Here is a 25,655-nt window from a genome sequence, read left to right as displayed (position 1 = left end):
ATGTGCCTTTAACATGTGTGAATATTAGCTTATTGAAAAAGCAGATGAAAAGGTAAGTGAACAGCTTATCTTATCACTGCATAATGTGCAGTAGTAATGGAAATATACAGTAAACACATTGGCAGTAATTTCCTACTGTGATAAATTGTAAACAGTGTTACATGGTGTGAGACATTTCCTTCCTTCTTGCACTGCTTGTTTTTTTATCTAAGAAGTGTTAAACAGCAGACATGTCCATACTTCTAGTGCTGAGGTATAAGGAACCGGACATCACCTCTTTGTAGATGAATGTTTTTATTTTGTCTATGACAATATACATTTAAAAAATCATGTAATACGTCAAAATTTGCTTTTAAAGGCCTAGTACTGAATCATAAGGTGAGAATAGAACAGCAAGCATGATTCATTCATTTTTGCCATTATTGTACACTAGAATTTCACACTAGACTATAATATATGTCTTTTTAACTACTGGCTGATTTATTTATGATAAGTCACTTTTACATATGGACATGTTTAACAAACATTTTGAATACCAGCAAAATCAAGGAGCCAGTCATAGTTTTACTAAAGCAGACTATAGACTATAATCTCATCTTTATCAGTAAGGATACCGTAGAAAATGTCAGCAGCTTCAGATGTCTTGGCGTCACCATCACTGAGGTCCTAAAGTGTGCATGACACATCTCAGCTATCATCAAAAAAGCCTCTGACATCTGTGGAAAGAATAAATGTCTTCTTCTGTGACTGCTGACTTCTGAAGGTGCTTAGGGGAGTCCATCCTTACTGGCTACATAACGTCCTGGTACTGCAGCTGTGCAGCTCCAGATCACAAACGGCGACAGTGGATTGGGCAGACGGCTTGAAGTATTACTGGCACTCGGTTCCCTTCTGTTCAGGATGTATATAAGACACATTTTGCCTTCTTAAGACAGTATATCATTAAAGAATCCAGCCATCCTTTTCAGTCATTCTGTTGAGGTAAACAGTATAAGCACGTAGCACGTACATCACTAAGTTCATGATATATATATATAACTTATATGATATAAGTTCATGCCAGTGCTAATCAAAGGTGAGTGCGAGTCTTTATGCCACTCTTTTAGGCAGTTTTCTATCCTTAACCTCCTTGTCATTAACCCAGACCCTCTCTTGGGCTTGGAATTTAATGTTAAAACGGTTAACTCCGAGTATCTCTTGGATAAGGCTGTCATGAGCCAATATACTCTGTTAAGCCCAAATAACGCCTAGGACAGTATTCTGCTGCCATTTAATGGATAAAATAACCTCGTCCTGCAAAAAATTTCCAAACATTTCTATGTATTGTGCCACTCTGTTAACTCCTCAATATTCATGAGTAGAACAGAACATTCAACCAAAATAAACAATGGCACATAAACGAAAAGCTGCAAAGCCAGTTTTTGAACAAACTGAAACTGAATTATTAATTGAATCAAGGCGATAGTGGTGACAATGTGAACTGGTCATCATACATAGAAATGAATAGTAAAACTGATTCATATGGCACCGTATGACCAATCTGCTGTAATATGCATGGTGACTTCAGCTACATAAAACTGCAGTGGGGTGCAATATCTATATGGCCAATGGCAAAATGACTGTGAACATTTGTAAGGACAAGAAAGACATTAGCACTCTAAGCACTGTTCACAATGCAGTAACTGTCAGTGTTGATATTAGGGGAAATATGGAAGTCACTAAGTCTTTGTCTTTCTTTGGAAGTTTCAATTTGCTGACGTGCTGGCCTCACTTGTGTTAATTAGCAGCTAAGCAAGTTTTCTGTTTCCTCGGAGGTGGAGCCCTTACCCCAACTCCACCTATCACTTCCAGGCCGGATAGACACACACATTTCCTCGCGTAGACGTTTATATATAAGAAGTGCAAAGAAGGACATTTCTACTATCCTGTTTGGAGGTTGGGTTATGCATTGGAAACTGCTTCAAAACACAACACATGAAGGATGTGTACTAAATCTACATCAGTGCAGTAGTGAACACTACCCACACTTTTCCTACTGTATTGAAGTTGCTGTTTTGGTGTTTACATTTTTCTCTTACATGTAATAAAAGCATTTCTCTTATTGAAAAAAAAAATCAATGTGTTTGCTCATTTTCCTGAGGGAAAATATAACCAAGGAAGCAACAAGGACTGATTACTGTTGTTGCACTAGTTGGAATTCATTTGTAACTCTGGCAGGCTTGCTGTTTTTATAGGCTCCCCTGAACTGGTGCTGAAGCTGCTCATTTATATTAAGGAATCCCCGCTCATTACTGTTGGTTACTAATCTCCAGGCTGAAGCAACCTGTCAGTGCCCTTAAAATATCTTCCTATGTTTCAGCGAGCCAAAGTTATCTGCCATACATTTATGATAAGGTTTGAGTTGATTAAAAATGCTTGATATTGCATCATGTAAAGCGAACCTAGTTAAACTGACATGCACTGGCTATGTTGTTACTCTTACTTTTTCCAGCACTGAAGCTTTGAGTCAGCAGTATTTCCTCATATGTACTGTATCTTGGTTGCTGGTGTTTCTCAATGAATTCATTTTTTAAGTAATAATGCATACTTCCTAAATGTTATGACCACATTTTTGAAATTGCAGAGAAAGCAAAAAAGATGTATATTTAATTGGATTTTTTCAAAGTTTCTGTTTTTTAACTGTGCATTCAATAAATACAGAATATTTGGGGAGTTGCAGGAAGTATTTGTCTTATGTAAAATATCCATAATAGAATAGCATAGCTCAAAAGCTACATGCGGGGTTCATATTACAGATCCTGATTACAGATCCTGAAAATATTATATTTTTTCTTCATCTCTGTTGCATATCTTGGAATATTAAGATATTAAGATAATATTTTGTCTAGATAGGCTAAGGTAACTAGATGGGGGTGAAGTAGTTGTGTTGATTAACCTCAAAGATAAATAGTGTATCTGTCCCCGTAACAAACACCTAAAGAGTTTATCAGTAATCACTGTAGTAGGAAAATCTTTCCCTTAGATGTTTCAAGTCCCCAAAACACCAAAACATCATGCCACCTTCGTAAAATGGTTGTTCACTTCTCACTGTGTTTTATGTCTATTGCATTGTTCAACATATATCTGAGTTATGTATCAAAACAGTAACAACTACCACTTGGGTAGTTCATGTGATAATGTGGTATTCTGTGAAAAATGCTACCTAAAACAGATTCATTATACAGGGAGATTCACTCAAAAGAGGCCCTGAATATTCTGTAATAACTCTCACTAGGACAAAGCAATCTGAACAAAACAATGTGCAATGCGCTCCTCAGTATATGGAGCTTCGAACAAGCTGGGATACCCCTACATCTGAGTGATGAGGTAGGCGCTGGGCAGCCATCGCAACGTTTAACCTCTGTTAGCAACTTTTGGTAGCATACCGCCTGTACCCCTTCACTCAGTCACTTGCCTGTACCTCTTCACTCAGTCACTCGACTTCTCATCAGGATGGTGGTGTACAGTATTGAGCAGCGCGTCTTCTTGGTGCGAACCTATTGGGTCACCAATTCATTTAAGCGATGTTACAATCAACTGGATGATCGTGAGTTAATGAAAGGTTACTTCCAGCAAGATGGAGCAACGTGTCACACATCAGTAAGGAGCACGGCAGAAACTGAGTCTTTCTTCGGCAACAGGGTCTTTGGCCACCACAGTCGCCGGATCTGACACCACCAGACTTCTTCCATTAGGGTATGCTCAAAGGAAACCTCTATTGGAACAAGCCTCGCACTGTGGAAGATTTGAAGGAAAACATCCAACCTGAAATTGCTGCTATTCTCCCTGTGACACTTTCCGATACGTTCAGGAACATGGAGCACCGCATCAAAATGTGTCTGGCAGAAAACGGAAACCACTTCCAGAATCGCATGTAATGCAATTGATTACACATACATTAAGGTATATAGCATATTTTTGTGGTTCAGATTGCTTCATCCTAAAGGAAATTACAACAGAATATCCTTCGAGTGAATGTCCCTGTAGGTTTTCGGTTGTCATTTTCAGTTTTAGGTGAAGCTTGTTGTTCTGACTTTTCTGAGATCTATTAAAGATGTATTTAATCATTTGTATTTAGAAATAGCAAATATTCCTTCCTCATTTATTTGTTTTGTACAGAAAACATTTCTTTCATGTTAAACTGTGGTACATGCTGAGATGGCCCATATCTGAAATGTTTTTATAGGTTGATTGATTTAGCTCGGAAACTTGACAAAGCAGAGCGGGAGCCTCTATCAAGGTGCGCATTCTTCTTTAAGAAACTGGAACACCATGGATATGCAGCTGAAACCTACATGAAAATGGGGGATCTTAAATCTCTGATTCTTCTGCATGTGGACACACACCATTGGGATGAGGTAAAAATCTCATGATGACTTCTTTTAGTTCATGCACAGTTGATAAAATGATCTCTAAATGGGTAGCAGTTTGCTATAAAATCAAACATTTGTCACTTTTAAATTAGTCTTTGGTAATTCCTTAAAGGACACCTAAAAGAATCTAAAATGTAGAAAAGCTTATTTTGTTTTTCAACTTCTTTTTTAAAGTTTGCTTCTCAAAATCATAAGGTGTATGTGCATTATTGTTTAGTTTTTTTCATATACAGTTCCAAAGCCTCTCTAAAAATAAAATTAATATGCTTTTACTTTAAATTAACGACTGTTTCTTTTTTCATGTTTCAAGGCTTTTGAACTGGTAGAGAAGCATCCAGAGTTTAAAGATTATGTGTATGTTCCATATGCGCAGTGGCTGGCTGAGAATGATAGATTTGAGGAAGCACAGAAAGGTCTGAAATAAATTTTAATTTGTTTGCTTTTGATACTGTTTTTACTACTAATAGGATAAATTATAAGAATAAATGAACACAAATAATCTGATTGCACTTAAATCACTTATAGCCAGGTAGCCTTTTGAAGGAGCAATTGGTTTAAAATTTGGCTTAACATTAATTAAAATATGTGAATACAGAAAATGACCAACTACTTACATGTCTTGCATTAAGAACATACTATTCCAGAAAAGAACAGAGGCTGTAGCCCTAATCCAAAGAGCTGCTTTTTCCAGTATTCATTTAGACAGAAATATGAACAATTTGTATACCCTGTAATGGGGTGGGAGCACAATGTTTCAATGGCTCTACTGCTTCATGGATCTAGAGTTCTGTGTTTCAATCCCGTATCCAGATATTGCTACAAGTGAAGTTGGCATGTCCTCCCTATGTCTGTGTGGGTGTACTACTGATACTCCATTTTGTCCCACAATCCCAAGTATATGCTGATTTGGTTCATTAATAATTCCATATTTGCCCCTTTGTCACTGTGGGAGAGTGCATGAGTGGGCCCTCTGATGAACTTCTGCCCTGTCTAGAATTTCACTTGCCATAGGCTCTAGGTCCCTGCAGCCTTCATTTGGATACAGCAACTTTAAGAAGTTTTACTATGCAGTAATCCCTCCTCCATCGCGGGGGTTGCGTTCCAGAGCCACCCGCGAAATAAGAAAATCCGCGAAGTAGAAACCATATGTTTATATGGTTATTTTTATATTGTCATGCTTGGGTCACAGATTTGCGCAGAAACACAGGAGGTTGTAGAGAGACAGGAACGTTATTCAAACACTGCAAACAAACATTTGTCTCTTTTTCAAAAGTTTAAACTGTGCTCCATGACAAGACAGAGATGACAGTTCTGTCTCACAATTAAAAGAATGCAAACATATCTTCCTCTTCAAAGGAGTGTGCGTCAGGAGCAGAGACTATCATAAAGACAGAAAGCAAACAAATCAATAGGGCTGTTTGGCTTTTAAGTATGCGAAGCACCGCGGCACAAAGCTGTTGAAGGCGGCAGCTCACACCCCCTCCGTCAGGAGCAGGGAGAGAGAGAGAGAGAGAGAGACAGAGAAAAACAAACATGCAAAAATCAATACGTGCCCTTTGAGCTTTTAAGTATGCGAAGCACCATGCAGCATGTCGCTTCACTAAGCAGCTGCACAGAAGGTAGCAACGTGAAGATAATCTTTCAGCATTTTTAGACGAGCGTCCATATCGTCTAGGTGTGCGAACAGCCCCCCTGCTCACACCCCCTACGTCAGGATCAGAGAAAGCGCAAGAGAGAGAAAGAGAAAAGTAAGTTGGGTAGCTTCTCAGCCATCTGCCAATAGCGTCCCTTGTATGAAATCAACTGGGCAAACCAACTGAGGAAGCATGTACCAGAAATTAAAAGACCCATTGTCCTCAGAAATCCGCGAACCAGCAAAAAATCTGCGATATATATTTAAATATGCTTACATATAAAATCCGCGATAGAGTGAAGCCGCGAAAGGCGAAGCGCGATATAGCGAGGGATCACTGTATTATATAATGGGATGTGGAGTGGTTAAGCTTACTGTTCACATAGCTTTAATATTTTGTGGTTTTTTTTAGATTTTTTTTTTTGTTTGAATGTTTTCCTATTCTGTCTGTTTGTAACACATATACTGTTTCTTTTACCTTTCTGTCCTTTGGGCAGCTTCTGTGCTTTATTTTTCTTCACGTTGATCCACACAAATTACACACAATATCATATCAATGTCTTAAACCCTCGGAGGTCACACAGGGCCCATGGGAATATTGTGTACCATTAGCTATTCTTAATGTTTGCTTACTTATTAGTCACATGTCTCCAATTTGTAGTTTTAATACATACGGTTGTGAGCATTCAAAAATAACATCCATGACTGGTCCTTTCATTATGTTACAACATGCGTAATATTTCTATGGTGAAGTGGGGCTTTTTGATAAAATTAACATTCAAAGTTGTATCTTTGAATTACTGAAATTATCAAAATGAATATGTTAAAAAAGAGCCAATTAATTGTACATTTAAAACATTGTAGTCAACCATATAAATGAGCAAGGGAGCTTTTTAATCATATCTAGCAAATACCCTGTATATGAATGAAGTAGGTTTGTGCATTTTGTGTTGTATGGTGTTTACAATGTAATAATGATATATAGTGACCTCTACAGGGGCATCACAGGGTCCCACACCCCCAGCACAGCACCAACACAGTCCTGGATTCAAAAGAAAAAAGATTTTTATGTATTAACTACCTTGGCACAGGTTCCTTTTTCCAGCATATAGTTCAAAACCATAGCACTCTTTTTCCTCTCCTTCCACTCCTCCCATGCAAGCCATGTCCACCTCATCCCGACTCCAACTCTCGATTGAGGTGATGCAGCTTTTTTAGATTGGACCTGGGAGTACTTCTGGTGCCACACCACTGCATGATGGAAGCACTTCCATGTCATGCAGAAACTTCTCAAAATAGGTAGGTCTTCTTCCAGCTGTGCCCTCTGGTGGCACTCAACTACAACTGAACTGCAAATCCCATGCAACCCTGTTGATGTCCAAACCATGTCAGATGTGCACTGCCACCTTGGGGGATGAATTGTTTCTGATATGACGTCTCCTTCAGTCCATCCATCATTCTTTTTCCCCAACTGGTATAAGAACTGTGAACCATCCTTGCTTGGTTGCACATCTATCCTGGCTGTGCGTCCATTGTAGCCTCTCAGTTGGGTAAGGCATTGCTCTCCATTCCAGTCAGGATGCCTGTACATGTCCATTATGGCAATTACAATGTATATGGGGGGAATGGATTAATAAGGTTGGGATTTGGAAGGTGTTTGTCATAAAGCCTTTTTTATTATTTGGATGTTCTTCTTTTTAAGCCTGCATATGCTGGGTTCAAGACCAAGTGTCTGTTAATAAAAAAGACTTCATGATCAACACCTACTGAACCCCACCTTATTAATCCACCTACCCCCCATTACAACCTCCACCCCCACCCTTTACCTGCTATATATTGCCTTTGATTCCTGTATGTCTAATCATTTTCCTCTGATGATGACACCTAGCAGGTTGTCGAAAGCTTAGAAATAAAATATTTTAAGACTCGTTTTTTTCCCTTTGTGGATCTCTAGCTGTAAATAATATATGCAGTATATATATATATATATATATATATATATATATATATATATATATATATATATATATATATATATAACATCATTACACTGTAGTTGTGCTGCTATTCTCCCTAGTTTAATGTGGTAGCCTTGGTATCACTCAAGAGTGCTGCATGTCTTTACGAATAACATTTAAGTTGCACTCACAAATATTCAAATTTCGTTTGTGCACCCTTGAGCACCATTGATTGTAGAATAAGATTTCTTTAATTTTGTATCTTCTTTTAGCCTACAGAATTTTACTAAGTATATGTTCTGTAGGTGTTACTTATGCTTCACTATAAGGAATTGTGGTTTTGCTTGCTTTATTTTAATTGAGTTATGCATGTAAACATTGACATTTTATTCAGTACAGTACTGTCTGATACTGTGGACACTAATACTTTTGTCTCCTCTTACAGCATTTCACAAAGCTGGCAGACAAAATGAGGCTGTAAAGGTCCTGGAACAACTAACTCACAATGCTGTAGTGGAAAGCCGGTTTAATGATGCCGCTTACTACTATTGGATGTTGTCCATGCAGTGTTTGGATATAGCACGGGGTGAGAGAAATATGATTTATACCATCAGTATTACATTTAAAAAAACTACTGAATTCCTGACTTGCTTAGCTAGGAATTGTATTGCCATGGTCAAAAGTGAATTAATTTGCCTTTTAAGAAGACAAACAAGGAGACTTGTATCTTGTAATTTGTGGAAGGCAGCCCTATCTTATAGGTGCCTTGGGTGTTCTGTCAGTACATTTCCTCTTACTACTGTATTTTTATTAATAAAGACTTCATGAAAACACATTTCCTAAAATTGGTAATTATTCACAGAATGTTTTTTAGACTTGACTACAAGACTAAGGTATGTGAGATATGGGCTGTGTTATTGCCAGCTGAATTCCCTAGGACTATAGCAGCTTTTGAATTGAATTTTTATGTTTGATTTTTAACAGTGATACTTACAAGTTGTTGTTTTTTTTTTTCTTCTTTAGTGATTAATTGTTTTATTAACTTTATGATATTTTCTCCTTTCAGTTACTATTGTATACATAAGTTTTGGAAAACATGATTCATAGTGAAAAGTTTTTATGAATCTGGAAACTTTGTAAAATTGTGCTTTGTTTTGTATTCTTAGAAAATGAAGAAAAAAAAGCAGAAATGCTGGAGAAATTTCAGAAGTTTCAACACTTGGCAGAACTTTATCATGTTTACCATTCCATCCAAAGATACACTGTAAGAAAACATTGTTATCTCTTAGTATAGAAGCCACCTTTGCAAAATAAACAGTGACATCTGGCTTCAATTACCATATTTAACTAAACATAGTTCTGGGACTATGGTGCCATTCTCATAGCAGCAGCCTGAATGATATGCTTACACTTCGCTTTGTGCTTTATACCTCATTGAACTTGATGATTTGTACATTCTCTGAGACACTTAGCTTCTAGTTACCATGTTAATGCTTATAGTCACTAGAATCTATAGGATTGCCTGATCAGAGCTCCCATTGGTGGTACATAATTCATTTAACCTGTTTACTTTATTTAGTAACTATTAATATTCTATTTCAAGCAAAGAAAATGATTTGCTTCTTTTTCTCATTTACATGACATTACACATGTGTTAGTTTTGTCTAATGAAAAAATATGTTTGTTAGTTTGGATTCCTTTCAATTTTAAATCATTTAAACACTTAATTCAAACCAATAATTATATATCCTGTGTTGATTATTTTGATATTTACAAAGTTTTAAACTATTCCAGTAGTAAATAACCCTGCATACTATATATATATTGTTATCATGTGCAGTAACCTCAACTGCACATAAAACAAAATTTGTGGTGCCAGCTGGTTTGTTCCTTTTAGTATTTACAGTTACCAACAAAATAAACACACTTTGGCATATTAGTCCTTCAAATATCTTGAGTTAAAAAAAAAATGAAATATTTCGGATGGTTAGCCGCTAGTGTTAGGGTCAAGTTCACAAGAGCTCCGTCTGTCAAGTAGCTCCTGCCAAAAATGACACCACCTTCCATGGTGCCCAAGCTTTTATGGAGCATGAACTTGAAAGGGTGGGGTTAATTACCCTTCCTGGTCACTCTCTCACACTATGGAGGGAGGAGGTGACAATGTTAGTGATAGCACCCCGTCTCGTCCCGAGTGTTATTACATACCTTGGCAGAGCCTGTAAGGTGACACACATGGTGATAATAAATATTTATTATATATGTGTGTAGTATCTAACATATATTTGAATATAGTTATCCTATCAGTTTACCTGTCACATCTATATATATATATATATATATATATATATATATATATATATATATATATATATATATACGTATATATATATATATATATATATATAAAATCCAGCGTCAGTCTGTCCGCTTTTCACAAGAGAACTACTTAACAGATTTAGATCAGGCTTTTTTCTATAATTTGCTTGAACATTCTGGTTGATTTTGTGACTTCTCTCATCACGCTAAATATCATAGTTTGCTTGACGTACCAATTTATTTGCGCAAATCCGAGAGACGCAGCAGGCCGAGGGGAGGGGAGGGGGCCGGTGCTCTCCTCACTCATGCGTCAGCCTCAGGGTGTGTACCTTACCTCCGCTTAGCTAGCAAATGAGATAACTACTTAACGGATTTAGATCGTTTTTTTTTTTTTTTTCTATAATTTTCTTGAACATTCTGTTTGATTTTGCGACTTTTCTCATCGTGTTAAGAATCATAGCTCGCTCACAGGAGCAATATAATCTGAGACACAGGCTGCGAGCCGAGGGGAGGGGGAAGCGTGACATCAGAAGTAGGGAGCCAGGTGAGGCCCTCCTCACTGTCCTGTTTCACTAGTCTGTGGGCGGAGCCACGGGGTACGGCCAATAAGTGATAACACTACAAGTTTACATACTAGTTTGGATAAATTAATAAGGGTTACCATTAACACTTTGGTAACTGTTGTCTTTCTTTTCTGGTAATATCTAACTGTAACATGCAAGTAGCAGAAGCAAAAAAGTGACCTGTTTTAAAAAAAGCTCAATCTAATCCAGGTGATTTTTTTCAGCAGTAAAGTAAATAAGTTTAAATGGTCTCATAAAAATATTTGTGCAAGAGACAAAAAGTAAATTGCCTAGAGACCATGAGGTTATAGGCTAACATTAGGCTATAGAAGCTCTTTGGAAAGGCTGCTCTAAGCAGCATTAGAAATTTGAGGCACTAAGTTAGAAAAAAAAATGTATTCTCCAGCTAATCACTCCTTATTTTATACAGTGCATTATATAGCATAAATCATATTATTATATTACTGTATATTACAGTTTATCAATTCTCTTGCATTCATGATCATTCTTTCTTTAACTCTCTTATTTTAGGATGAACCATTTAGCTCACATCTACCGGAAACACTGTTTAATATCTCCAGATTTCTGCTTCACAACCTCACCAAGAATACTCCACTTGGAATATATAAAGTGTATCCTTTTTGATATTACAAAGTGAATGAGTAAATAGATCTGGCTGCAGGATAAAACTTAATGTAAAAAGATTGTTTTAGTAAAATTCAGGTGAGGCAACAAAACATTTTTATTTGTTATGTTATGGGATCGGTTTCACAGTTGCTTAACTTTATTTTGGCTATCCTGTGTAGATGAAAATGTCAATCACAGTCTGCATTGTTATATTTAGCCATTAAAAATTAGTAAAAAAAAAAAAAGTTTACAATTGCTTATTCTAATTCAATGACTAGACACATTTTTGAGTAAACCAATTGAATTATTCTAAAATTATATAATATCAGTAGTTTTTAAGACACCAATGAAGGTTTGCAGATCTGTATTAGATATCTTGGTGTTCATTTCCATACATGTGAAGAAGCCCATAGTTTAGCGTGACTGGCAGAATTCTCTAGGTAATACAGACCATACTGCAGTTCCATCTTTATATCTTATTTGTGTTTTGCTAACCAAACCTTTGGACAAAATCATTGCACCTGACACGGTACACACAATACTTTCTTGCATACACCAAGTGACATTTTTTATAGAACAAGTTACTAAATTTGTACCAATGTATTTTTAATTTATTATTAAAAAATAATTTTAAATTTTAACTTAGGCAGTGTGTATTCTTTAAATTTATTTGTATTTCATCCTTTGTCCTTTCTCTTTGAAATCTTGTAAAGCACTTTGAGCTACATTCTTTATATGAAAATGTGCTTTATAAATAAATGCTGTTTTTCTAATAACTATTTAGTAGAAGTTGATGTGTACAGTCAGTAGTTGTAAATTGCTAACGTTCTTTGGGCATTTACTGCATGCTGTTAAGAAGAAGCCTATTCACTCAAAGATTGTACTTCCTGAATGAAGATCAGAAATACCTTGTATGCACTAGCAAAGCAGAGCAAAGCTCTTGGTGCATATAAACTTGCCCGACATGCTTATGAGAAATTGCAAGGCCTTCGGATACCTGCCCGCTTCCAGGAGACCATTGAATTGGGCAGCTTAACATTAAGGTCCAAACCCTTCCATGACAGTGAGGTAAGATATAGTTAAAGAGCTTTGAGTAGCGTAAAATTACAAGTTCATATGTAATCAGGTCCATCCTGTAAAAGTCATAATAATACTTGTATTAGTTTTGAAGTAGTTGTTAGTTATAGTTATAGCTTAAATATTTGTGATGTGTGTAGGACTTTTTATCTAAAGTATTTCAGAGTAATGTACATAAAAGTAGTAGGTTGATTCATTATTGTAGTACTCTCCTGGGCTAAGTGGTGGCTCTGAGGTAGGGATCTTCACTGGTAATTGGAAGGTTGCTGGTTCAAATCCCGTAAATGCCCAAAGTAACTCTACTTCCTTGGGTCCTTGAGCAAGGCCCTTAACCTGCAGTTGCTCTGTCCTGGGTATGACGTTAATCTGCATGTAGGCCCTCCAATCTGCAGGGAAAACCTGGGGGTTCGTGGCAGAATTGGCACTCCAGCCACCACAAAAAACCTCACACTATTCCACTCCATCTGAACAAGTGTGGTGCTGAGATGTCACCCGTCGCATGGCTGCACTCGGGTCCTAATTTGGGATCCTGAGTTGGTTTGTCATGTGGTGGTTGCGGCAATGCGCTGTATCAGCGTGTGCTCCTAACCTCTCTCTCTCCTAGAGAACTCCTTGTATTGCAGAACAGAGTCAACAGGTCAATGGATAAATTTAGTCAAGTACGTGATTGTGAGCTTGCCTTTAACAAATTTGCTTTGAGTTTTTTAATCACCTAAATAATAACCACCTCCATTTAATGTGTTCTGTGAAGAGTGACCATTTCTTGTGCTGGTGTTTGCTACTGTAGCAGGCTATTTCCAATCCCACTTTAAAAGAAGACCATTAGATCACAACCTAACTTTTTCTAGTTATTCTACAGAACAGGTTTGATGTCACTTAACTTCTGAAAACAAACAAGATAATGCAGAAAGGTCATTTTAAAAGCAGCAGAAGAACATATAAAAAGAGCTGGATATAGCAGACACCCTCATCTTGACTGTGATATAGCACTTTGTAAACAGCTGGCTTATAGTTAATAATTTTCAATTTATCTCTAAACGGAATTCATCCAGAGATAGAAAACTCCATGATAATATTACAAGAAGGCTGACCTTTTCGAGTAAGATAGTTACTGCAACTTTACTGCATTACCATAGTAATGAGTATATATATGTAGAAAATATCTGATCTAGATAATATTTTACGGAAAAATGATGATGTTAGTTTGCGAACAAATGTCATGAAATGATGAAATTTCTGGGTTAATCTCTACGATGAATCAATTTCCTGTCACAGTTGATTTTGAAAAACCAATGTCCTGTGCATTGTGTTTGGTGCTTATTTTGTATAGTTTGATGGGAAGGTGTATTGAAAATGCCAGGAAGAAATTTTTTTTTTGCAATGCTTCAGGCATTAACAATAACTCATCTTTCCTAAATAATGTCTTGTCAGTTAAATGAGGTTGTTTTTTCTTGTCAAGATCTAATCTTGATCTGATCTAATAGGAACTTCATCAATTAAGGAAAAAGTCCTCATACTCTAGTATGCACTTTGAAATGTTGATGTTTTTTAAGCTCATCATTTCAGGGATGCTGGAAACTATTACTGGTACTGCTACTATAAAACTGCTTGGATCATTTTTTGCTGTTCTTGGAAGTATGTGTTTTTTTTCCCCCTCATAGTAGTAATCAGTTATATTCTACTAGGTAAATAATTAAATAATGCTTTTATCTTCAAAAAGAGAACACTGTTCCTTCTCTAGCATTTTCTTATACTGCTATGATTTTGTGAATGCTGATAATTTCTAAAATGTATTATTCAAATTGTGGCCACTAGGGCGCATACCAGCACCCCAGACACAACTAATCCAAATCAAATCAAATCAAATCCAGCACTTTTATTTACAGTAACATGTAACTTTTACAGGCTTCCTTCCTCCAGTGTTTTAGAAGTACTCTCACAACACAGTACCGCCTGATAATACCGTCTTTCCTTCCTTCCTTTTCTAATTCTTGTTTTTACTCCTCCAGGCAAGTGTTGTCTCCTTCTTCTTCTTCTTCTTCTTCTTCTTCTTCTTGCCTCCAACTCTCTGAGCCGAGTAGAGGGCTCTCTTTTAACTCTGGACCCAGGAGTATTTCTGGTTTTAAATCAGTTGCCTTCAGGAAACACTTCCATGTCAGGCAGGGCTACTGTGGTCCTTGTAGCGTCACTATCTGACAGCTTCCTCTGGCGGCCTCCACAGAACCTAACAGGGCAGGCCCATGAGAGCACAACTCAAGTGCTGCCCTGCAGGTGTCCCTAATGGGGCTTGTCAGACAGGATGCTGCCACTCGTTGTACCAGGGGATGCTCTGCCCATAGTGGGCAAGTCACATATTGTGCTGACCTTCCCAGTTCCCAAGTCCATTCTGAGTGCAACAAAGTGGCTATTAGGATGTAAGCCCCCTTGTAGCTGTTGTAACATCTTTCCACATCCAGGTCCTGGCATAAAAAGGAGATATTGCCAATCCTTCTATGACCTTCTGTTTTCAAAGCCTCCTGGCCAGGTAAGGGAGTGAGTTCCACACCGGCTTAGGTGCTGTTTTGTCCCTCATAATTTTTACATTCAATTTTTATACCTACTTTGACCATTATATAATTATAGGGAACCAGGGGCTACCTTAGCAAGCTTGAGCACAGGGCATAGGATCAGCTCTGATTTATTGCCATGCATACTCACATTTACACTCATCCTACACTCATTAAAAAAACAAGTTATTATGCATGTCTTTGGTGTACGGGAAAAAACGGAGTACGAGAGGAAGCAATGTGGAGAATGGAAGGACATGTAAACTCCAGAAAGGTGGGTGATAGGCAGGAAATCTGACAACAGTCACTTAGTGAGTGAAGCGGCAGTACTTCTTTGTGCACCTCCATGCCACTCAGGTATTTTTTAAAAGGAAAATAGCTTTAGTTTGGGGAAAGCTTGCTCTTTGAGTCAGTAAGAGATTTTTCAGATGTTTGTCACAGTCCAGTTCCTGCCAGGGTAGGAAAAAACTACCCATCATCAAAAACACATTGTTCACCCCTGTCATGGTATCCTGTCATTCTCTTTTTTTTCTTCTGAAAGCCTCATTAGCTCTAATTAAAGAAGAAAATTCAAAACAAAGCCGCAATACCAGTCGACAGTTGTTGTTTTCTGGTCCCTGTCTGTTAAATCATTTGTTTCTTTATCTTTTACAGGAACTTATTCCAATGTGTTACAGGTGCTCAACTAACAATCCACTACTCAATAACCAAGGAAATGTCTGTATTAACTGCAGGCAGCCTTTTATTTTTTCTGCATCATCTTACGGTGAGTTTGAAACCTTGTTTCCATGCTTAATTCTGACATGCTATCTATCAGAGTGATTGAAGGATGTTATTAATACTGAATTATCTCAGCTTTTACAGCTCCACAGTACCTATTTGTTTTCCCGTTACCCATTTTGAAAGAAAACATTCTAATACAAATTTTAAAAAGGTTAGTCTGTTTGTCTTTAATAGGTAGCACAGACTCTGTAAATAGATTGTAATTTATAGTACTATGTACAAAACAATGTGGACTTGAAGAAAAATGAAGTTTAAAAAATCGAGTGCAAGAAACAGATTAAGTGTTTAGATGAACACTGATAGACATAAGAAAATCAGATTAGGATTACATCAGCTGTGATTCAGGCACACAGAACTTTTGCAAGATGATATCTGCGTGCAGTGGGGCTTCTCTCTTTACTTGTCAGTTGCACAAAAACGTCCTCATGGTGATTCTCACTATGGGAAGAAATACTTAGTGGTTACACTGCAGTCCATAATGTTTGGGACAAAGATACATTTTTTCCTTAATTTACAAACCGCTCCACTGATTAAAATTACAAATCCAACAATTCAGATGTGATTAAAGTGCACATTACAGGCTTTAACCTAAGGGTATTTGCATACATTTTGGTCACATCATGTAGAAATAACAACACTTTATCTACATTGTCCTTCCATTTCAGAGCACTATAATGTTTGGGACACAGCAATGGCAGGTCTGTTAAAGCCATCACATTTAGTTCTTTGTCACATATCCCTTGCATGCAATGACTGCTTAAACTCTGCGATTCATAGACATCACCAGGTTCTGAGGATCTTCTCCAGTGATACTCTGTCAAGCCTCTAATGCAGCCATCTTCAGCTCCTGCATGTTTAGGGGGCTTTTCCCCATAAGTTTTCATGGAAGGCATGCTCAATTGGATTTAAATCAGGTGGCTGGCCTGGTCATTTGAGAAGTTTCCATTTTATAGCTTTGAAAAACTCCTGTGTTGGCTTTGCAGTATGTTTGGATCATTATCTTGTTGTAGAATGAAGTGCCGTCCAATGAATTTAGAGGCATTTACTGGAACTTAACAAGATGTTTCTTTACACCTCAGAGTTCATTGTTCTACTGCTGTCAGCAGTTCCATCATCAATGAAGATAAGTGTGTGCATACAAGTGGGAGACATAACATGCCCAAGTCGTAACACCCCCCCTCCACACACACACACACACACTATGTTTAACAGATGAGGTGCTATGCTTTCGCCTTCACACTTTGCTCTTGACATCTCTCTGATACAACAGGTTCATCTTTGATTCATCTTTCTACAAGACCTTTTTCCAGAATTCTACAGGCTCTTTTAAGTTCTTTTTTGCAAACTTTAATCTGGCCACCTTTTTTTTTTGTGGCTAACTAGTGGTTTGCATCTTGCAGTCTGGCCTCTGTATTTCTTTTCAGGAGGTCTTCTGCGGATAGTCACCTCTGACACATATACACATCTGCCTCCTGAAGACTGTTTCTGATCGGTCAGACAGGTGTTAGGGGCTTTTTCTTTACCATAGTGAGAATTCTTTTGTCATCAGCAGTGAGGAAGGGGGGGGGGGGTCTTCCTTGGCCTACCAGTTCCTTTGTGATTACTGCGCTCATCAGTATGTTCTTTCTTCTTAATGATATTCCAGACAGTTGATTTCAGTAATCCTAAGGTTTTACAGAATTCCCGAATGGTTTTATTCTTATTTTCCAGCCTTTTAATGATATCTTATGCCTGCGCTAATAAAGCAATGATACACACCTGAATAATCTCAAACACCTAATTTCTACATGGTGGAACCGAAGTGTATGCAAATGTCCTTAAATTAAAATCTGCCACTTGCACTTTAATCACATCTGAATTGTGAGATTTGTAATTTTAAACTAAGGAGCAGAGGGGTAAATCGAGGACAAATGTGTCTTTGTCCCAAACATAATGGAGGGTATTGTATTCCTGTAAGATGCCCAGCAATAAATAGTCTACAATTTGCTTACTGGTGATCTCAGTTTCATCACTAATGGCTGCTTACAAACTACACTGTCAGTACCTGCAAAATAAGAATCATTTGTATATCAGACTTACAGATATTTGATCTAATGTATCATTTAGTAGAGCATGAACCCATAAAAAAAGAGAACTGCAAGCGGGGTTTTTAAAAGTGAAGCAGTTTTCTTCTGTTTGGTTTTCATCACAATCAGTTGTTTGTTTCAGCACTGTTCAATGAGTGCTTTCTCATATGTTCTTATATAGTACCCTACCGTGGCAGTCCGTTTGTCTGTCCAAGATTTTAAATCACCTGTAACTTGCAAACAGTTTGACCTATTGACCTGAAAATTGGTACACATATACTACGTGACGTCTACTATCCACTTCCGCTGTGATGATTGACCTCCAAGATTATTCCTCTTTTTTTATTTTTATTTTATTTTATTGTAGAAACAACTCTCTGCAGTGGCCATCAGGGTGGATGTGTGGCGCATGCGTACGAGTGCCGTTCTCATTGCCTACCACATTCGCCGTCACTTCCCCTACCTGTTCATATCTTAAATCATTTTTGAGGCAGATTGAAGCCTTAAGTGCCAGCTTAAGTGAAAAATTAAAGAAAATGTACTAAGTAATTGCAACACAAACACCAACTTAATCAGTTTTAACGCGAAAAGATGCCAACGAAAGAAGAGAAGAAGCAGACTGCTAGGGCGGAGAAAAGAAGAGCTGCGCATGAAGCAGCAAGTGCATCAAACCTCTGAGCAAACAAATGCTAAACGTACAGAGAAAAGTGTAGGAAAACTAGGAATGCTCAAGTCAAGTGTTTTCGTGCAGTGCGCCGTTACTGGTACACGAATAATTTGTAAAGAAATTGAGTTTTTAAGCCGGTTTATCTCCTCATGTATTGTGTTTATATTTTACCTGAGGTTAAAGTGACTTAAGCACTAAATATCCTACCTCGAACTCCATGAAGTCATACTATATACATTGCCAATGCAAGTTATGGCTAATAAGATATCAGTGCCTGTTAAAACCAATCAGTTTGATTCCAGCCTTGTGCTGTTAAGCTGTCAAATTGAATGGAAGCCAGCATATTTTTAAATAGCATCTGACTAAGTTGCTTTACTTGCCTCCATTGTTACCTGTATGAATCTGTATTCCATTAGGCTGTTTTTTAAATGTGAGGTGTTTGGAGAGTCGTCTGGAAACAAGCTTTATAAAATCTATGTAAAAGTATGAATGATTAAATTTGGGAAACCCTTAATGGAAAATTGTTTCAATAATGTATTTGTCACTAAAAAGGGAAGTGTTTCTCTGTCTGGTAATAACAGGTTATGCTTGTCATCCAAGAACAGTTTTATGTTTTGGATTGTTGGTATTATGTGCACAATTTAGAAATTTTCATGTAAAACAAAAACTACAGATATGCACGGCAGCCTAAAAAGAAATCTTATTTTACATATAATAAAAATTACCTTGATTAGACAGTTAAAGAGGCCTAATACAAGGAAAATGTATGATGTGTTAACATCTGAGTTCATTTATAGATATTTGACCTTGTTTTAGTTTAATGCAAGGGTGTTGTGCATAGCATCTAGTACAAGCCTGTGCTCATTAATATGCAGCTTCTTTACAAAGACAAGAAGAAAAGCATATAGTACTTAATTAAAACCCAGATGACTTCTTTCTGTGTTAACAACAAAACAGTGCCCTGATTCCCTAATCAGCTTGTCTCTTTGAAGTCTGTATTTTAGATTTTTATTTGCTTATTAGTGCTGTATTGTAACATGATAAGAAAATGTGGTAATGATAACTAGATAATATATAAATGTATGGTAGGAGCAAATATGATGTGTTGTGTTCAGAAAATGAAAGCCGCAAAGTACGTCTTACAGTGTATAAAAATTTCACTGCATAATTAATTCAATGTAAAATGCATGCTTTTAAAAAGATTATAAAACATAAGCCTGATTTCTTGCCAAAAAAATGTTCATTTCTCATACTCCTCTTTTGCACATGCAGCTTAGCCAACAGTAGATCTCAGTCATATTCTACCTTGACGTTATTTGAGCAGCATCACGTTCAGCTCCAGCACGTTTGAGGATTCCATTATAAAATGAACGATTTAGTTGCCACATTTATCTGGAATGATTCCATTAAGAAATAAAAAAAAATACTTAAAAGAAAAATAACATATTGTTTATCCTACATTATGCACCTGTTCAAGTGTTCTGATCCTTAATGTAACCCTTACAGGAAATGAGCTACTATGATAAAAGAAATCAGTGGGTGAGTCTCCGAAATGACACCAAGGTTCACGATATTTGTACACCAGCTTGTTTATAAGTCATAGCCTGTGCTACTTAAAAGGAGAGAAAATTAAATACCGTAAGAAAGAACAATTAAAAAATAGCAATAGGCAGATTCTGTTTAATGTTATGGTAGTAATCTTTACAGCAATTGTTGAATAAGCTCAGTAGCTGCGAGCTCTTTGGTCACAATCTATTTTTTCCCTAATTTGATTTAACAAACTCTCATCTGCTTCTGCTTTGTCCTGTTTTGGTAGTGAAGAAGGAGTTGAATATAATGGAACACTTCATAAATAACTGGAATTGGTTTGTTGAATTGTTATGTTTGTTATTGTATTAATATTTTAATTAAAGTAGTGCAGTATGTATGTACTTTTTTATGCTTTAAATGGCTGTACAGACCTGGGCTATTTTTTTTTTTTACTGTAATTACACTTTTAATACATGCAGTACATTTAACTAGCATTGTAAAGACAAAAGCAGATAGCCTTTACTCAAAAAAAAAATCTTTTTTTGTAATGCGGGCGCTATATGAAAATGGTATCGTTTTTAGGTGTAAACAGATAAAACCCAACATCAGGCACAAAATTCTTTAATAAACAACAAGAGCTTGATAAAACATTGTAGTTGAAGACAAAACCACACACAAGAATGGGCATTTAGAGCAACTGAATCATTTATTAGTCTTAACTTTATAAACAGCATTTGAATCTGATGATAAAAAGTAGCTCCCACAATTAGAAGACTATCTATCGCAATGATTTAACATCTAAGTGCTGTCTTATTGGAACTCATTAAACTGAATCAATCTTTTGGACCTTTTTTTCCCCAAACAAAGATAAAAAGTGAAAAATTTGGTGATATTTTTAGACAAGAACCTTGCTCCTGTTTCTGGTTTCACTGTTGGACCAGAGATTCTGCTGATGTGTCGGTGCCATCTGTGTATTCTCAGAAATTAAAAGGTCAAATTATATTCTGTTTTTCTGTAATGCTTAAGTGTTTTGTTTTGCACACCTCAAAACTTCTTCAAGTGGAAGAGGAAGATAAACAGATAGATTGAACAAATGAATGAACAAGCTTTATTTGTCCTCAGGGGGAAATTTGCATATGATACACTGTAGCATTATCAGGGGGAATGTTTGGTATTAGGATGCCACTTTTTAGAACAGCAGTTTTTAAGGCCGGATCTAATGGGGTGCTGAGAGGGGCTATGCCCACCCAGAAAGTTGCCTTGCCTCCAACTGCATTTGTAATTGAGACAAATTGGAGTACAGAAAGCTTGTAGAGGGTTTTGTCTTGTGCTGCAGGGAGAACCAGCTGCAACTCAGTGTTAATAAGACAAAAGAGTTGGTGGTGGACTTTCAGTGTGCCAAAGAGCCTCTAAGACCAGTCACCATTCAAGGGAAGAACATGGAACTGGTGCAGAGCTACAAGTATCTGAGGATCCATATGATCAGCAAACTGGACAGGCCTGACAATATAGTAGTGCTGGACAAGACGGACCAGAGTAGACTGGCCTTCCTAAGGAGACTCGGGTCTTTTGATTTATGTAGCAAGCTGCTAGAAATGTCCTACCAGTCCATAGTAGCCAGCATATTGCTCTATGTTGTGGTCTCCTGGGGAAGCAACTTAAGTCATAAAGAAGCACAATGGCTAGAAAAACTTATCAGGAAGGCCTTTCTCCATTACAGGGCTAACCCTAGTTACACTGGAAGCTGTTGTGGAAAAGTGGATGGTGGCAAAATTGAGTGCCATCATGAAAAATCCTCTTGATCCCCTCCAGGGGGTGCTCTCTTAGAGCACTTTTAGCCACAAGCCCATTCATCAGTGGTGTGCCTCTGGGGGTCTTTTCTACCTACTGTTGTCAGACAATTCAGTGCTTCCTCCCTTTGGGAGAATATGCTTGCACTACAAGTTCCTCTTGCAATTTCTTACAATATAAACCTGTTTATTTAATTATCTTGCTATTGATTGATTGTATTATTTGTCCTGTGAGAATGTATCTTGTTTTTTTTAAGTTCCTGCTGCTATATGCATCTAAATTTTCCCTTAGGACTAATAAAGTTTATCCAATCTAAAACAATCTTGGATGATTTTGCTATCATCATTTGCAGCTGTCTTTGTTAGTCAACCTTGTAATTGTGAATTATTAAGTATGCAAGCTTTTTTTTTTTCTTTTTTAGATGTTTTTGATTTTGTAATGCCCAGTTTCTGTCCTGTAGGTCTAATATGATTCTTGATTTATTTCGATCATTTTCTTTTTTGGACAGATCTAGTCTCCAAGTCTGGTCAGCTGTACTTAGTCTAAATGCAAGCCAGCGCCAAAAAGAAACACAAAGGTTAAATCTAGTCCAGTCCATTGCCTGACCAATGAGAAACACCTGTTAGCCAGTTGTCTCAGTGCTTATGAGGAGAAGGAACACAAATAGTGCTATTATTTTTAAAAATAAAGAGCAAATCCTATGAAACACAAAAAGAGATGGCTTTCTGAAATATAAAGCATAGCTCCACAGAAATACCTAGAAGGTGAGATGACAGGCTATAAACTGTTAAAGGGCATGTGTGCTAGAGTACTGAGAAATAAAAGGTGACTTTCTGTACCTTTTGACTCAATACTCAGATTTTCATCTGCAGTACATATTGATTGAGCATATGGCAAAAATACCATAATGTTTGAGAACTCGTGGAATGCCTAAGTGCAGCAAATCACACCCCATTCTCTGTGCTTTTTTATCATTTTGGCTGCAAGCCTGTTTCCAGTCTTTCTGGCATGAAAAGTATAAATCAAGTCATAATGATCTTTCCTTACAGTATTAACTGCTTCTTTCATTTGATTTGCTTGTTCCTCTAGTATGTGTGACACAGTCACTTTGTGGTTAGTGTTACTGCCTCACTGATGGAGCATCCCAGATTTGATTCATACACCTCATATTTGTTTGTATGTTCTCTCATGAATGGGTTTACCTCCAGTTTCTCTGGAATTCCTGATTCTGGATTTCTCACCTATCCCCAGAGACAAGCTGGCTAGGTTCATTTGCAATTATATACTGGCCTTGTGTGAGTGTAGGTGCATGCATGAGTGGGCCCTGCAATTTTACCAAATGCCTTGTCTTGTCTTGTGCTGCCGGGATAGGCTCCAGCATCCCACAGCCCAGAACAGGATTATAGTAGCATATTATTATTTTGTACTGATGTCAGGACTTTTCCAGAATCCTCCAGGTGTCTGCCAGTACAGCATTCTTGTTTTGAATGTGTAGTATAATTTCATACTATATTGTAATCTTGACTGGTTTGTAAAGATGTCTGAGGTGGTACATTAAAGCAATAAAACAAAGGCTGATTAATTAATTGCCAGTTTCTTAAGTTAAAAGTAAAGAGACTCATTGATTAATTTTTTCTCCTCCCTTTTTAATCAAAATTAATTATAAATCACCCACTTAAGTGGTTGTTGATGTTGCTCTTTTACATAGAAAAGTATGGTGTCTATGTGTAATTATTCTGTTATCATGGTTATTGAATATTAAGCAAACAGCACCTCATTCACTCTTCCCAAGACAAATATGAAGTCCATGAGATACTCCTGAATTTTGCAAATGACAACATCTTTAAATGGTACAATCCAAACAAGAGAGAAATCAACAAATGTTTATTTAATAGTCAAAAGTAATAAATACTGAATGTAATAAAAATATCTTGAAAGCAACATTGCTGAGAGAAAAGGTAAACTGAGATAAATGGAAGGAACACAACTGAGTGACCTGCTCATATTCTTGAAATCATTTATAACAAAAGTGGGTTATGGCGGAGTGAAGGAGCATTGCTAAAACCATCACTATAAGGACTGTTAGGAAGGATACATTCATTGCTTTCTGTTCTTTGCTTTTTTGTGTTTTGGCATTTGTAGACTTGGTTTTATGAATTGCTGTCCCACAGCCATTGTTGCTATGCATGTTGATTATTGATTTAACAACTTCTTGGTCCTTAAGATTTTGAAGTTAGAGACTTGGTGCTCTGGACTGAGTAGGAGCCCCACAAAAAATCTTGTTTAGGGCTTTTTGTGTTTTTCTGATTTTGTTCTTGTAAAGCTAGCTATTTCTTGATGATTGGAAGCTGTGTTGCTCCTTTTTTTGAGTAGGACATTCATATCTTGTTTGAATGTGATGATCCTGTCCTGTCTTGTTAAGCCAGCCATTCCTTGCAGAGTGTCAGCTGTATTTTGCAAGTGAACATATTCGTTATCGCGTATATGTGGTGCTTTGACATTGTATTGTAATGCTTGTATCATGTGCAGCATACTGCCTGGATGATTGTAGAATTTAATATTTATTGTCTTCTGCTGGCATGTCATATCACTGAAAAAACACAAGTCTGATAAACCACTCTGAAATTTCCAAATGCGGCTCATCTCTTCTATTGCAGTCAAGAAATGTGAGGTGTTTTAGAAAATGCTCAGGTACTCCGCTGGGAGACATCCAACTCTTCTGATGATAATTTCTTAACTATGCATGGATAAACTAGGGTGGAGTGGTGGCTCTGAGGCTAAGGATCTGCGCTGGTATCCAAAAGGTTGCCGGTTCGAATCCCCGTCACTGCCAAAAGAGATCCTACTCTGCTGGGCCCTTGAGCAAGGCCCTTAACCTGTAATTGCTCCAGGGACGCTGTACAATGGCTGACCCTGCGCTCTGACCCCAAGGGGTATGCGAAAACTAACAAATTCCTAATACAAGAAATTGTATAAGGCGAAATAAAGAACAAAAAAAAAAAAAAGACTACAGAACACCCCATGCATTAGGTGTAAATCAACATTGAGCAGGTACTACTGATAAGGAGGCAATTAATTTTGGCTCACTTATGAAGACATTTGAATTACTCGCACATAGTTGTTCAGTAGTCAAGGAGTATAATGGTTTAAATAATCCAAGGTATGTTGACTTTTTTTTAAACCATTTCATGTAGTCAGCCAGTCATTGTCCAACCCGCTATATCCTAACACAAAGTCACGGGGGTCTGCTGGAGCCAATCCCAGCCAACACAGGGCGCAAGGCAGGAACAACACACACACCAAGCACCCACTAGGTACAATTTAGGATCGCCAATGCACCTAACCTGCATGTCTTTGGACTGTGGGAGGATACCGGAGCACCCAGAGGAAACCCACGCAGACACGGGGAGAACATGCAGACTCTACACAGGGAGGACTCGGGAAGCAAACCCAGGTCACCTTACTGCGAGGCAGCAGCGCTACCACTGCGCCACTGTGCTGCCCGATTTCATGTAGTATTGTAGGTAATTTTACAAAATATTATAAACCTAGGCAAATGGACTGGAGGTGCCAATGAAAGCTTACCATGCCATTCAATGAATAACATGGCTCACTCATCATGGCTGAATGTTGATTACTCTTGGAGAGTACGAAGACCTTTGTGGCAGTGGGAGCTTTTCTTTGTT

The 25,655-nt window shown here is 37.4% G+C and overlaps 1 protein-coding gene across 8 annotated transcripts in view; it reads left to right on the top strand.

The window, feature by feature from the left end:
- Positions 1-25,655, top strand: part of ift122 (intraflagellar transport 122 homolog (Chlamydomonas)) — a 114,198-nt gene that overhangs the window by 69,103 nt on the left and 19,440 nt on the right. For all 8 annotated transcript variants that reach the window (XM_051921151.1, XM_051921152.1, XM_051921154.1 and 5 more), the window contains exons 19-25: positions 4,226-4,397; positions 4,723-4,825; positions 8,449-8,589; positions 9,170-9,267; positions 11,414-11,514; positions 12,412-12,577; positions 15,787-15,898. In XM_051921151.1, the coding sequence (XP_051777111.1) occupies positions 4,226-4,397; positions 4,723-4,825; positions 8,449-8,589; positions 9,170-9,267; positions 11,414-11,514; positions 12,412-12,577; positions 15,787-15,898 (893 nt within the window). The remainder of the gene's footprint in view (positions 1-4,225; positions 4,398-4,722; positions 4,826-8,448; positions 8,590-9,169; positions 9,268-11,413; positions 11,515-12,411; positions 12,578-15,786; positions 15,899-25,655) is intronic.

Source organism: Erpetoichthys calabaricus, chromosome 18 (genome assembly GCF_900747795.2).
Source record: "Erpetoichthys calabaricus chromosome 18, fErpCal1.3, whole genome shotgun sequence".
NCBI lineage: Eukaryota > Metazoa > Chordata > Cladistia > Polypteriformes > Polypteridae > Erpetoichthys > Erpetoichthys calabaricus.
The sequence above is the reverse complement of the archived record's forward strand: the minus strand, read 5'-3'. Positions and strand labels throughout refer to the sequence as shown.